At 57.0% G+C, this 14,791-nt stretch overlaps 1 protein-coding gene across 2 annotated transcripts in view; it reads right to left on the bottom strand.

Moving 5' to 3' along the window:
- Positions 1 to 1,374: 1,374 nt before the first annotated feature.
- CPT1A (carnitine palmitoyltransferase 1A) overlaps positions 1,375 to 14,791 on the bottom strand; it is a 43,955-nt gene continuing 30,538 nt past the window's right edge. For both annotated transcript variants that reach the window (XM_053923912.1, XM_053923913.1), the window contains exons 14-19: positions 13,570 to 13,734; positions 8,296 to 8,430; positions 6,720 to 6,872; positions 5,788 to 5,901; positions 4,645 to 4,737; positions 1,375 to 3,506 (exon numbers count right to left, since the gene is read on the bottom strand). In XM_053923912.1, coding sequence (XP_053779887.1) covers positions 3,420 to 3,506; positions 4,645 to 4,737; positions 5,788 to 5,901; positions 6,720 to 6,872; positions 8,296 to 8,430; positions 13,570 to 13,734 — 747 coding nt within the window. In that variant the 3' untranslated portion in view covers positions 1,375 to 3,419. The remainder of the gene's footprint in view (positions 3,507 to 4,644; positions 4,738 to 5,787; positions 5,902 to 6,719; positions 6,873 to 8,295; positions 8,431 to 13,569; positions 13,735 to 14,791) is intronic.

The raw sequence follows: 14,791 nt of genomic DNA, 5'->3' as shown, positions 1-14,791 counted from the left end.
GGCCTCAGCATCAGGAAATCCCAAGAAAATTGTATGCGGCTGAGAATTCCCAAATTTAAGGGACAACCTGAAGTATGCTGGGACTTACCTGAAAGCCTAGTCTGGGATATTAAAGCGGAACTCCAAAGAGATGTTATTAAATTATCGTTGTTGGAATTTTCCTGCCACGTGAAGGACCTAAAACATATTCCCAGCAATGAGTGCGTTACCAACATACCGGACTTGAAACGAAGTCCACGGCTTGGAGAACTCACTCCCTGTGCCTGTAATCTATTGGGCAGGACTCCACAGAAGGCCCTGGGGGCTTCCAGTTAAAACTAGGAGAGCTCTTTTTAAAATGATATAAACATAAACCCTCCTGCTGGAATATTTAAATATCAGATAAAGCTGACATTCCCTTGAGCTCCGCGCTGTCTGCTGCCTGCTGTCTTGCAAAGCAGGGTCACTGTGAATTAAGTCTTTCCAGCCCTTTCCCCGGGGTTTGCACACCCATGAGTGAGGATGGCTTTACCCTAACTTTATGGCTGGAAGAATCACCTCACATTGAACTCAGGTTAGTTCAAGGGCAGGGTAGAGTGCACCTTGGTCTCCCCAAACTACAGGGACCTAGGAGGCAGCTAATACAAACCCAAGAGCCCACATAAAAACGTGAGTGCCTTGAATAGCCTGAGCAAGCACATCACCCCCATTCATTCACTCACACATCGGACACCTTCACCCAGCAAGCTCCCAGGTGCCAGGCATCACGTACAGCATGCACCGCCACCTGGACACCGAGCTGGTCACTCGCTGCCCCCAGCTGCACTTCCAGCCCTGCTGAGTCCAACTCAGCTAAACCTGTTTCTAAATCAGCACCCCCCACCCCCACCCCAGGCCTGCTCCTGTCCCCTCCTCCTGCCTGACCCACCCACGGTGATGTCCTATCTGCCTTGGGCATTTACAATCCTTTGGCCCGTTCTCTACCTCCTTCCACTGGAATCTGATCTCCAACTACAGTCAGAACCTGCTGGGGTCCCCGCCGCCTTCCCAGTGCCGAGAACTGTGCTTGGCACAGTCGGCGCTCAGTAAGAACTGCTGAGAAAGCTGAATTCGTGCATTCACCGGGCAGGTGGCTACTGAGCAGCTACTCTGTGTCAGGCTCTGCTCTGGGAACAGGACAGGGAGTGGGCGAACGGGTGGAGGTAGAGTGAAGACCCACAGCCCCACCCAGCACCCTCCCTTCTCCGCCAGGGCACGGACAGGTGCCATCCACTCCGCCCAACCCCAGGCCTGTTCTGCAGTCTTGGCTTCTCGCCTTTTTGTCCCAAGTGCCCGAGCGTGGTGCCTGACTTACGACCTCCTTATTCATAGAACAAACAAGACAGAAACGAAGGCTGTGGGAGACTGGGATTAATGTTTTTATCAAGGGCAACACTCGTGCTGCATTTCTAAGATTTACATCCGAAGGAGCAGACTGTATTTACATGCGACGCACAGTCCACGGTAACAAATTCAAACCACAGCTCCGGCGAGGCCGTGGTTTGCTCCAAATTAAGTTAAACACGTAATACTCTTTCCTCTTCCTTTCAACCTGTACAGTAAAAATCCACGCTTCTCTTTTAAGGATTATAAAAATTGCATTGACAACGGCACTGATTTGCAAGAATATTTAAAACCTGAGAGACAAGCCCAGATATATTTGAGTGCTAACACATGGACATTTGAATGCTGGGTAATGCGGACTGGTCAGTGGTCAGTGGTCAGCGGCGCACGATTTAGGTGGCTCTGAGGGGCCGACAGGCTTTGACTGGAAGCCCTGCTGCCCGAGGCAGAGGGGGCTGTGGCCCCCACACCTCCTGGACTATGTACCACAGCTGAGCGGGGGGCTTTCATACTATGGGTACGCTTTTTTTTTTTCCTGCTCTCACTTCATGCTTTTAAGAGAAAAACATCTTTGGCCCATCGGGTGGGGTTTTTACATTACAACACAGACATGAATAAAGCCCCGTGTGCTCCCGGCCAGCGCCTGCGCCTCCTCGGCCGGCAGGGCAGCTCCGGCTCGCGTCCCTCCAAGCGCAGGGCTCCCCAGAGGCGAGCCCAGCCGGGGCAAAGTGGTCAGAAAAATACACAATTGCTTACTGCCCGGAGACAGTGGGTCATTCACTCCAGGATCCTTGCCTTTTACATTAAGTACTGAAGACGATTCAGTGCATAACTGCTGTTTCGATAAGGCACTCCTATCTGAGGGGTAGGCTGTGTTAAACCCAGCACTCATCACCTGTGACATTTTAGCTGGCCACCAAGACGACCCAGTGCCCCGTTCCCCCATCTCCTTTGGAAACAGGGGGTCTTCTCTCTCGCCAGCTGGGATTAAAAGCTCTCCCTCCGCCTGGCGCATCAGCGCTGTCCTCTCCTGACAATTATTTGGAGGTGCCTCTTCCCTTTTCTCAAGTTTTGTTCCTTTCTTAGGGGCAAAGGTCATGGTCAGCCTGCCACCAGTTTGGGAAAGCGGTGCTGCTGAAGCACACGCTCTGTGTTATTGGGCGGGACCTGCGCTCGACGTGTAACATCCGAGCATCCTATCCAACGTTCCCCATTTCTGACGCACGCCAACTCCCAGAAGGAAGGCAGTGTGAAGGGGGAACTGCACAGTGGCCCCCAGAGGGGAACCGGACTCTCTAGGGGAGGGGAGCCACAGAAAACGCCTATTTAGGGCGATCCACTCAGGGAATTGAGGAGTAAGACACCTGCGATTGTGTTCATTTATTTACACAATACATCCCTCGTCTGGTCTCCCTCACATTTAGGGCCTCCTGTGTTTAAGGCACTGGGTGTGGGACACTCGCAAGGTCTGGAATCTGAAGACGCACACACTGCGTGCTCCCGACGTGGCCGGGCATTGCCGGGGCAAAAGCTGGTTCCAAAAGCACGCGGTTTCGGTCAGTGTGTTACATGTGTGTCTGCGATGAACTGCTACCGTCTCCAGCCCACTCAGGTGGCGCTCTTCTCTCCACAAAGCACAAAGGCTCCTACTACTCGGATAAAATGAAATGCCCCTTAGTACCAGGCACCGGGCCGCCACGGGGAAGTGCGGCCACTCCCAGCGCGTGGGAAGTCACTAATTCCTTAATGAGCTCCACGCTATTTTAATCCCTCAACAAACACAAGTCCATGTGAAGACTTTCGGGGGCACTTGTGTGAACGTTCCCCGAGTCGGGACCTGCCTAAAAGGAGTGGGGGGCTAGCTACTTCACGTGGTGGAGGTTGCAGTTCTAGGGAAAAAAACAAAAACAAAGACACCAAACTCTTGACGGCAAGAAGACTGCTGGGTTTCTTTAGAGGAATTTTTCATCCTGGACTACGATCAGGATTAATAGCGATTTTTCATTTGGTTTTTAATCAGAAGAGCTCGTTTTCCTTCCCGGCGGCTGACATGGGAATTACTTCCTGGAGTTGGAGCCGAACCCGAACAGAGTGATGATGTCAGTCATAGCCTGTTTCAGGTGCCTTCCCAGGCGATGGGAGTCCTTCCATGTGAAAACAGAAGCACACACACCCGTTACGACGCGGGGCTCCCACGGGCCGAGCCCCTTCCCCTGTAATCTGACTCAAACAAGGAGCTACCGTCTGTCTCTTTTCTTGCCAAGTCTCTAAGTCTTCACTTCACACCCTAATCATTAAGTTACAGTTTCTGGAGAAATGCGGAGCGCTAACAGAGGTAACAGGCCGGGAAGCGTTCCCTGCTGCCGAGCATTAAATTCCACACAAAGCACAGGAAGTGAATGGATTCCAGGCTCCTCTGAGTGACCCGACCTAGCTCGTCGGGCGAAGGATGGACGAGGCGGGAAGGAGGGGACGCACAGGAGGATGGACAGCGCCACACTAGGGCGGAGGGCGCGCGCTCCACACGTAGGGCCTGCCGTGCGTGTCCGTGTGCTGCTTAGCGTGTGACACTAACCCCCTCCCGCTCTGCACTGTCCCGGGGTCTGAAAGTCATACAAGCTCTCCAGCACTAAGGCCTGAACCCGCTGCGACAAGCAAACGTAAACGCTAAACCGAGCAAGACCACTTCTTTAAAAGCAAGGTTAACGGAATTTCAAAATTCGTTAATTCATAAAGATCCAAACCAAGTCAAAGTACATGAGCAAATTGAAATTTTGTCAAATTAAGGATGTGATCCCCTTAAAAAAGAAAACATGCCCTGGCTGGTGTAGCTCAGTGGGTTCAGTGCGGGCTGAGAACCAAAGGGTCGCTAGTTCGAATCCCAGTCAGGGCACATGCCTGGGTTGCTGGCCAGGTCCCCAATAGGGGGCGTGTGAGAGGCACCACACATTGATGTTTCTCTCCCTCTCTTCCTCCCTCCCTTCTCCTCTCTCTAAAAATAAATAAATAAAATCTTCAAAGAAAAAAAGAAAACAATAGCCCTGGCCGGGGAGCTCAGTTGGTTAGAGCATCGTCCAGATGCACCAAGGTTGCGGGTTTGATCCCTGGTCAGGGCACATGCAAGAAACAACCAATGAATGCATCAGTAAGTGGAACAGCAAATCAGTATTTCTCTGTCTCTCTCTCTCCACCCCTAAAATGAATCAATAAAAAATGTTTTTAAAAAAGGAAATGATAAAAACACCCCGTCCTCCGAGAAGGGGAGGAGCGCTGGCTTCTTACCGTCTCCGGGCAGGAGAACTTGGAGGATATGTGGAAGTTGATGAGGTTTTCTCCCACCAAGATGTACGACACGCCATAGCCGTCGTCGGCGACCTGCGGGACCCGGCAAGGTGAAACCGAAGCTCAGGGGGCGAGACGGGGGCCCTGGGGGCTTTCCCACAGCCTCAACCCAGGCCTGCCGCCCACCCTGTTCCCACAGCCTCTGCTCTCTGAGCTGCGCCACGGCGCTCGGCCAGAGCAAGCGCCTCACGGAGGGTGGCACAAAGGGGTCGGGAAGAAAGTGGTCGGTCCATTTTCCAAGGAAGACAGGTGATGTGAAGGCACCAGCTCCGTCACGGCAGGAAACGCCGGGAAAACACTAGTCACAGAGCTCAAGGAACCGAACTCATACCGGGCGGCCTCCGGGCCGTGGTTCTAAGTGAGCCCAGCCGATCGGCGGGGCGGGGAAGGTGCGCGGAGGAAACCCAAGCCCAGGACTGAGGATGCTCAGCCGCAAACCGCCCGGCTCATTTCCATGGCACGGATCAGACCTGGGACAGAATGTGCTTCGTGACCAGAAACGGCGGCCGTGACTGAGCCTCGTGTTGGTGCCCACACTACCACTGGCTACTTGTTTCATCTGTTCTGTGCTGGTTTCCCTAAAATGAGGCAACAGTCAGATCAGGAAGTCCACTTCGGCTGGGCATCAACAGGTCCGCAGATCTGGGAGGAGATGTGCAGACAGACGCCTTGAGAGACGTGGCCAGTAAGCCGACTCCAGGCAGCAGTGGAAGAGACCGAGAAGAGGCTTGCCCATCGTCCATCTGCTCCGAGAGTCTTTTTCAGAACGTCTTCCCAGGTTTAACTGGGGAAGCTCACGGAGCTTCACAGTGAAGGTCACAGTTCTGGAAAAGCTGCTGGGGATGAGACTGGTGCTGAGGGTGAAGGAGCCCTAGTCCAAGAATCTGCTCAAAATTCAGACTTCTAATGGCAACCAAAAAAAATCCTATTTGTGAAAAAAAAAATCCCCAAACCAACACCTGTATTAACAACGGCAGGAATTCCTCTACAGGGCTCGGAGCGCGGATGAGCCCGAAGCAGTGGGGGACGCCACGTCCCGGCCCTGGGACCTGCCGCTCTGTCCGGAGAGCGCCGCTCACTTACCGGCCCAAAGCCCCCTCCGCTGGACACGTACTCGGGATTCCTCTCCAAATCAAACAGCTCCACCTGCTGCTGAGGGGTCTGGCTGGTGGACAGCCTCCAAGGCTCGGACAAGACCTGGTGAGTAAAACAGGGAGTGTTCCAACGACACTCACCCCAACCCTGTCCTCTCTGTCCCCAGGGTGTCCCGGTGGGAGGCGAGAGCAGGCCGGCTCGGTTTTCGACTGTCTGAGGGCAGTACACCTGCAGACAGGGTGTGGAGCAGGTGGGGACAGCGGGCTGGAACGGCCAACACCAGCTAAAGGCGTCTCCAGCAGAAAGGGTGGCGGATACGTTAAGATTCACAAAGGGGGTGGCCTGGCCAGGTGGCCCAGTTGGCCGGAGCGTCGCCCCACACACCAAAGCGTGGTAGGTTCAATTCCCGGTCAGGGCACATGCCTGGGTTGCAGGTTTGATCCCTGGTCAGGGCGTGTACGGGAGGCAACGGATCTATATTTCTCTCTCTCAAATCAATAAACATATCCTCAGATAAGGGTTAAAAAAAAAGATGGCAGTGGGGGGCTGTGTTCAGAACTCTTCTAGGCTGCTTGTTAAACACAGCCGTTCCTAGAAATTAAAGGTCATACAATTAAATACACTCTATCAACAGCAAAGGTGGTAAATGCTCAGAGCACGTCACTTCTTCACCATTTCGACACATCTTACTATTATCTGGGCTCTGCAGGCCGCGTATGTCCAGGAGGCCGGCGGGGCGGGGCGACCAGAGAGCAGGGCACTCCGGGGCTGAAGCAGCACCCCGCGTTTCCCACTGAGGACAGCCGAGCCCCGAGGCCTGCTCGCTGCGCCGGCTCCGTTCACAGAGCTGTCCCGCGAGTCTACCGAGTTCTGGTTCAGCCCAGAGCCCACATGAGCTGCCGCAGGAAGACACGACTTACTTCCTTCAGGAAGGGGGACTCGACGGCGAGATACTTGGACACCACGTAGAGGCAGAAGAGGTGGCGGTCGATCCCGGAGCCGGTCATTGCCAGGCGGTACAGGTGCTGGTGCCTCTCACACGCGGCCTTGAACAACTGGAGTCTCTGCTCAACCTAAACGGCAGAGGGTGCAGAGTTTCGGGTTGTGCGACGCACACCTGAGCTCCAAGGTCAAGGTTCTGGGCCCTTCTCTGCAGGGCCCACAGGGCACTGAAAACCAGGCGACCAGGGGCATCTGGGAGAAACTGCCACGGCAACCTGCCCAGTGGCTCCACCACCTAACAGCCCCTCCCCCAGGTTGTTGGAGGAGCCCTTTGGGGGTCCTGTGGGCAGCCCACCTGGAGGCATTACACCTTTTACACAAATGAGACCGCTTGTGTAAAAACGGTAACAAACGCGGCCACTGTAAAACGGAGCCAGAGCTGCCATCGGGGCGGGGGAACCGCCTTGCGTGGCTTATCCCTCCAACCTCCGGGACGTTCAAACAGGGCAAGACAGCCTCTGGGCTGAGCCTCAAGCAACACTGTGTCCCTGAGGATTAGAAGGAAGCAGATACTGCGACCGCCCTACCAGACGGACATTCTCTAGAACCAGCATCACTAGAGACATCTTCCCTCTAGGGACGGAACTGTCCCTCTCCTGTCTTGCAAACACCCCGCCTTTGTCTCCTGTCCAAACGCTGTTGGGGGTTCTGCCTGCATCGGGGCTCCCGTACAGCTGTTCTTTCGTGGTCCCAAGTGAATGCTCGTTGCCTCTCACTCCGGCCTTTGGTTTTAGGTTAACGCTGAGGAGGCAGGAGAGCACGAGGCCCCCGTCTCTTGTCTTGAAATGAAGTTCTGTCCGTGATGTTACCGCGGCTCGTAACCATCCCTCCGAAGTGGTCCGGCTAACCACCCCCCTGAAACAGCACTCCTGGGCCTTGCTGGCTGACCCGGAAAGGTGCTGCTCTGGCTCCCCTGGGCTCTGTCAGGTCAGTCACAGGAAGCGTGGAGGCCCCTGCAGGCTGCGCCCACCCACTGAAGACCTGGTCCCCCCGCCCCAGCAGAGCGGGGCAGAGAGCCCTGCGCATCAGCGTAAGCACCTGTGCTTCGCCGGGCACACCTGGGCTGAACTCGTCTGCGTGTCTGTCCCTGAATCTACGAACGTGAACTGATAACCCCCCACGGGCCACCCCACAAGGTTCCAAGGCAGCGTACAGGGAGCCCGAGCGCCCGCCTGCTGGGGGCCGCAGTCACCTCAGCGGAGGGCCCCCCAGTTCTCACCCAGACACCAACTACTCATGCTGGCTGGAGCCCCACGCTCCAGTACTACTCTAATTCGAGGACACGCGAGTGCAGCCTGATCTGCAGACGTCATGGCACGACAGAGGACTGGCACTAACGTCACCCTGGCCGTGTGTCCAGACTGCTACGTTGTAACCACGTTGTAACACCCCCTGTCCCTGTGGAAGGCTGGAGGAAGGCAGGGGCTGGGCGCGGAGTTGCCGGCTGAACCAGGAGGCCCCTGGGAAAAGCGAGAGAAGCGCCGCGCTCCTCACCGTCCGGGAGGGGTCCGCCATGGCGAGCACGAAGCTGCAGGACTCCGAGGTGCAGGACCGCACGGTCTCCGTCCTCCCCTCGCGGAAGAGCCGGGTCATGGAGGCCTCGTAGGTGAGGCAGAATTTGCCCATGTCCTGCGAAGGAGAAGGCGCTTTCATACAGGGCACACGGGCGAGGCGGGAACGCTCGACAGGGGGTCGGGTCAGCAAGGAGGAGCGGACTCGGCCTTCAGCTCTTGTGTTTAGTCGCCGCCAGTCTCCACACGGGGTTACGGGGCAGCGGGCAGCGGAGGCGTCGTTAGCTCTGCGAAGGCCGGGGGGCCCTCCCGGGGAACCCAGGTTTCCATTCCAAAGGCAGCGGGCGCCAGGGCACAGGTCCCCAAGCTGCACATGGCTTCCAAGTGCAAACGGCACAGGTGACAAGCAGGCCCGCATGCGACAGTCTGAAGTTACTCAGGGGTGGGAGGTGCTGGTTGCAGGCCCTCCACGTATTTGGGGGCTGGCGGAACACCGGCTGGAGAGATGGGAGCTGCATGGGAGGGGAGGGGCCCCGCCGGACAGGAGGGCAGGGGACGGGGAGGGAGCAGCCGTGGGACCGGCAGACAGAGGTCCCCGTGGGACACTCTTGTTTTCTTGGTGAAACAGGTCGCCCGCTGAGAGGAAGGAGGGGAGGAGGTGCTGCGAGTCTGAGAGGAGGTATGACCCGGGCATTTAGGGGCACAGAGTGGGGCGGCCGGGGCCGCCAGAATCACTGCTTGTCGGTTGAGTGAGATGAGCTGGGAGCTTGGGGTTTTCTGCGGCTTCTCGGGAGTGGGAGGAAGCAGGCTGAGAGCGGGTCTGAAGCGGGGTGCCTCTGCTGTGCTTGGGGCCACAGGGCCAAGGTAAGGGACGGGGCCTCGGGCCGGGGAGAAGAGAAGGGGGGCAAGACGGGTGGAGGCTGTGATGGGGTCCAGGACTAGGAAGGGGGGATGGCAGAAAGGAGAGCAGGTGGGCCGGGGTGCAGTGAAGACAGCCCAGTGTGGGCTCAGGGAGGAGCAGCAGGGGTGGGGGACAGAGATGGAGTCCCAGCAACAGGTGACATCCCCACTGCACTCCCCGCGCCTGGAAATGACTAGCGCTCTGCCTGGTGGGCGGCCCTGGCGGCCAGGGGCTCAGGGAGGAGCAGGTTCCCAACATGGCCAGGACCCAGATTATTCCTGACAGACAGCACCCAGGCTTCCGGGTGCAGCCTGGCACAGGCCCTGGTGACCCCACCGCAGCTGAACACCCTCGGTCTGTGGTCCAGACCACTGAGAGCCCCGCAGGCTGCCACGATACTCTCATCCCCACTGTCCCACCTGTGAGGTGGACAGGCACGAGGGAGGGGCTGGTGGTGTGGGGGGCGCTCAGCTCCCCTCTGTGACTGCAGCACCCTAGCCTCTGGTGGTCCCCACTGAAGGCTTCCACATGCCCCCAACAGAGAACACCCACTCACAGCCCTGGTCCCTAACACGCCAGCCACTGAAACTCCCCGACGGGGTCTGAGCTGGTTCTAGCTCCCCGGTGCACTCCCCGGTGAGCGGGGTCCCAGGCTGTGTGCCCAACATGCCTTTCAGAGAGCCCCCTGCAGGCCCCTTACACGGGGGCTCATTATGAATGAAGCAGTGGGGAGGGCGGAGGGGTACTTTAGTCACTTAATGAAGGTTAACTGGGGACCCAGGACACAGTGGTTTACTCGAAGTCGACTTTCCCACGCCACACTTGAACACTGTAAGCGGCCAGTACCGTCATGCACTACTCCAACAACCGAGAAAAGGGGCGTTGGGAAGCCTCTTGGCAAACGCACAGAATGTTAGTGTGTTCAGACCCCCTCACAGCGCCAAGCCCGTGACGCCTGCAGCCCCCACTAACCCGCCACAGCCAACCGCCGTCGGGCGGCGGCCACTCGCCACCGCCAGAGCACCTCTGGTGTCTAGAGAGCAGGGTGGAGAGACAGCTTCTGCAGACAGGAACACACGCGGCGCGAGGACACGGACCTGGCACGCCGCGTTTCCTCGGGAAAAGGAAATGTGGCCGAAGAGCAGGAAGTAAACCACCACGGACCCAAACTAGGACCCCTGCCCAGTGTCTTCATCCGGTCAGTCCTTAACTACGTGATCACGGGCATCTCTTCCTCTGGGGCGGGCACGGTCCTGGCACCGGGGACACTGTGGCAGATGAGAGCGCTCACACCTCTGCTGTCAAGGAGCAGAGGGCCTGGCAGGAGAGCTGGACACGGTGTCACACAGTGAGGGCAGGCGCCCCAAACATAAACAAGCAGGCCTGGCGAAGAGAGAAGCGCAAAGGCCCTGCGGTGGGCAGGAGCCTCGCACGTTCCAGAGCAGCCAAGGGGCAGCGTGGCAGGGAGTGAAGGAGGCCCCCGTGGTACCAGAGAAGGCTGGGAGGGCGGCCAGGGGCCAGGCCGACGGCCACTAACCTCGGGGATGTGTGGACCTGGAGAATGTAACTATTTTAATTTCCACTAACCTCGACCTGGCGTAGTGCCTTTAGAAGCACAGGCTACAAACCACAGTCCTTGTGAGCAGCGTCTGTGACTCTGAACAGAGAACTGCAGCTATTTTCACGTCCAGTGGCAGTGGTTGCACAGACCCCAGAGCACCGCCCACGCCTATCTCCGCTCCCAAGCTCCAGCAGGTCCCAGACCGGCCCGCGGAATGTGGCGCCTCATCAGGCCTACTGCACCTCAGGTTTCGCTGACTGTTGTGACATCTGCATGCTAATGATCTGCTCAGCCTTGGTCAGCCTGTGTGTTTCCTGGTACGCTTTATAAACATCATTCTGGGAAGGGGTCCCCAAGCTGCCCAGGGGGTCCAGGAACAGAGAAGGTTCCGAAGCCTGGATCCATGCCGCCCCACGGGGAGGTGTCATGGCTGGGAGCCGGGCAGAGCCAGGTCTGAACCTCAGCTCCCCCGAGAGCCCTGTCCCTGCGGAGCCGGCGCTCAGCTGGGCACGCAGTGAAACATTTGGGACGGCCCTGGCTGGTGCGGCTCAGCTGGTTGGAGTGACGTCCCAACACCAAAGGTTGCAGATGAGAGACAACCGATCGTCAATATTTCTCTTTCATACTGATGTTTCTCTTCCTCTCTCTCCCTTCCTCTGTCTCTAAGGTCAATAAACATACAAATAAGTAAGTTTGGGATGGATGAATCTCATTTACATTTTTAATAGGTTACTATAATACATTGATCATTTTTAACAGAATGAGGGCTGTGTGAGAAATTCACCGAGGGGAGGGGCACAGAAGGAAATCTCGACGATTTCCAGCCAGAGGGCAAAGAATAGGTATGCGTCCTGGGATTCTTAAAACAGGGGCACTTTAACTTTTAATAAGTAACTTGATTACCTAAAGACTAACTGTGATACAGGCTTGTGCAAAGAAAAAATTACTTAGAACAGAAAAACTGAAGAAAATAAAGATCAACCTTCCCCGTCCATCTCTCCTTTCTGGACTTCGCAAATAACTAAGCGCGGGGCGGGAGCCGCCGCCTGTGGACCTCGCAGGCCGGAGCTACCGCAGCCCTCGTGGGCCGGCTGCGACACAGCGTTCTCTGCGAAACCCCGGAAATCCATTTCATTTTCTCGTGTTGCAAAACATTGCTCTTCTTTGGATTTTTTTTTTCAGTGATTAAAAACGTAAAACCATTCTCAGCTCAAGGGCCAGGCAAAATCGGGTGAAGGGCTGGGCGTGGCCGGTGGCCGGAGTTCGCTCGCGGTCCCTGTGACGACCCGCTGACTCTCACACCCCGTGGTGGGGACTCTGTGTGTTCACGGCGCGCACACCACAGCCGTTGTTTACTAGTTACCCAGCACTGCCCCGCAGAAGAAGCCGTGCCTGAGCGAGTCTCACGCTGACCCCCTTTCAGACGGCTTGGAATTCTCTCAGAGGGGCACGGGCACACTCACCCCTGTGAGCCTGTCCTGAAGGACACTTCTCCCAGGAGAACCCTGGACGCTGCGCGCCCTGGGCTCCCAGGAAGGGCAGACTTTGTGCCAGTGACCATCTGGCGTGCTCTTCTCTGCTGAAATAAGCACCCATTTCTGCTCTGACTCCGTCTTTCTACTGGGCTGTTTACTCCCTGCCCCCCAGCTGCAGCCATCCAGCCAAACTGCCCAACCCCGTTCACTAACCAAGACCCCTCCCCCAGGCTAACCGTCTCCTTTACCGCACACTACGGCACGGCACCATCCCGGCCGCACCCACCCGTGCCGGAGACTGATCTTCTGGTCTGTGTTCTAGGCTCTGACAGTGTGCCTGTCGCCCCGCCCCGCCTCCGCCCTATGACCTTTATTGTTGAGAGTGTTGCTGGTTCTTATCACATGATCGCTCTGCCAGATGAGCCTGAGCATCAATCAATCAACCGCCTTTCCGGAATCCACCGCTGGACCCCCGAGTCCACGCTGAACGTGCGACCTGGGAGGACTCGTCTACCTCCAGGGTGTGGAGTTTTCTACCCCCTCCCCGCCGTTCCCAGTGCCTCTGGGCAATTCTTCCCCAGGCCTCCTCTCTGAGCCACTCCTCACTGTAAGAGCTTTTCCGCTGATGTTCCTGCTGCACGACGACCCGTCCTCGCTGTGCTCTCGGGGAGACCTTCCAGAACAGTGGAGCTGCTGGAGGCAGCCTGACCCTGCGTTCTCGGGGCCGCCCCCACGTCCTCACCTTTAACACCCCGTGCTGGCTACTGACACGCAATGGCATTTGGGAGTGAAACTTCCCGGGAATGGACGTGGTGTCTTCAGTGGGTCACAAGACTGATTCTCCTGTTACACGATTTAACCCGTTGCCGGGTTTCCGAGTCACCACGCACCCTCCCGTCGCTGGTGTACACCGTCGCTGCCGGTAGCAGTTTTCCTACGCTGGCGGGGTCTATTTGCTGATGCTGCTCTAGGTTCTTTGCATCCATAATGATGAGTAAATTCAGTCCGTGTCAAAGGTCAGAGACGTCCAGTCATCACCCTCAGTATTTCTGAGTTGGAGTCTCCCCTTTTCGGAGCAGGGAGACCTCACTGTGCTCCCCGCCCGGGTTCTCCCTGCCCTGTGTGACACAGGACACGGCCAGGGCCGAGGGGCTGAGCTGACACGCCGGCCCGGCGCCACGGGAAGTGACACCCAGCACAGCTGTGCGGCATGGGGACCAGGCTCTGCTGTTCCATCTCTGCCGCCGCCGCCAGGCAGGCCACCTGGGCCTGTGTACGGAACTCCACCCGCCCGCCTGCCCGCCCACCCACGGCGCTCACCTTGTAGTGCGCCAGCTGCAGGGCCAGCTGCACAAAGGCGTCCGGGCTCGTGCGGCATTTCTTGATCAGCCCTTTTCCGAAAGCGTCGAAGGGAAAAGAGTGGAAATCCACGTCGTTGGCCAGAAGGCTGGCGCTGGCCAGGGACGTCTCTATCACCTCCTGGCACTGGGCGGGGAGAGAGCGGTTTTCCCGGTGAGGGGCGGGGAGCACGGACCGTCGCAGAGGAAAGTGCCAGCGCGCCTTCAGGGCAGCTGACAGCCGTGGCTTAGAAGTGGCGTACGAATGGCACGTTCTCTCTCTGGTTGCTCCCGGATTAGGGCATCCAGGGGCCACAGTGTGTGAGCAACATGGCTCCCACCCGCCTGGAGGAGCCGTGGGGGCCCCCACACAGGCGGAACACAGGAGGGACACGGGCTTTCTGGCTCCTGGTGGGGCCCCAAACGGCATTCCCAACGGCCACAGGGCTGTCTTGTAAAATCCACAGAGGTGACCAAGGAACCGGTTTTTAAAAAAAATGGAGCGTGGTCCAACCATACAGTGGACATGAGCTGTCATACCATGAAATAACCTGGCGGAGCCCTGGCCAGGTGGCTCAGTTGGTTAAAGTGTCGTCCCGATACGCCAAGGTTGCAGGTTCAATGCCCCGTCAGGGCACATACGAGAATCAACCGTTAAATGCATAAATAAGTGGAACAACACACTGATGTTTCCCTCATTCTCTCTCTCAAGTCCATTTTTTAACAAAGAAAAAGAAGTAACATGGAGGAACCTCAACAACAGAGCACTAAGCAGAAAAAGTCTGTCTGAAACAGCTGGACGGCAGCACCCCAGGCCCGCAACCTTCTGGAAAACGCAGCGAACAGGGACACGGGGTGAGAAGACGCAGCGGAGCGAGACTGAGCCGCTGGACTCATCGTTCTCAACTCGGAAAACGGCTTCCTGGGCCCCAGGAATTGCTGCTTGGGTCAGATGAGCTAGGAGTTGATACTGCGAACCCTAAACCCCCTCCCCCAAGGGGCTGGCACGGGAAGGACTGCATCTGAGACCCCTTAGGAGAAACAAACGTTACACATTCGAGACTGGAGTGCATTTCGACTCTAAAGGAGGTGATTTTGCTTTTCACTTTTTCACTGTGACGTGAAGCTGAGTCTCAGCTGGAACCCTCCCTGACGATCTCTGCTAAGACCTTCAAACGGAAGAAGATATACTTCCGGGGTTTCCA

This window comes from Desmodus rotundus, chromosome 5 (assembly GCF_022682495.2).
Source record: "Desmodus rotundus isolate HL8 chromosome 5, HLdesRot8A.1, whole genome shotgun sequence".
Taxonomy (NCBI): domain Eukaryota; kingdom Metazoa; phylum Chordata; class Mammalia; order Chiroptera; family Phyllostomidae; genus Desmodus; species Desmodus rotundus.
Note: the sequence above shows the minus strand (reverse complement) of the source record. Positions and strands in the feature narration are given on the sequence as shown.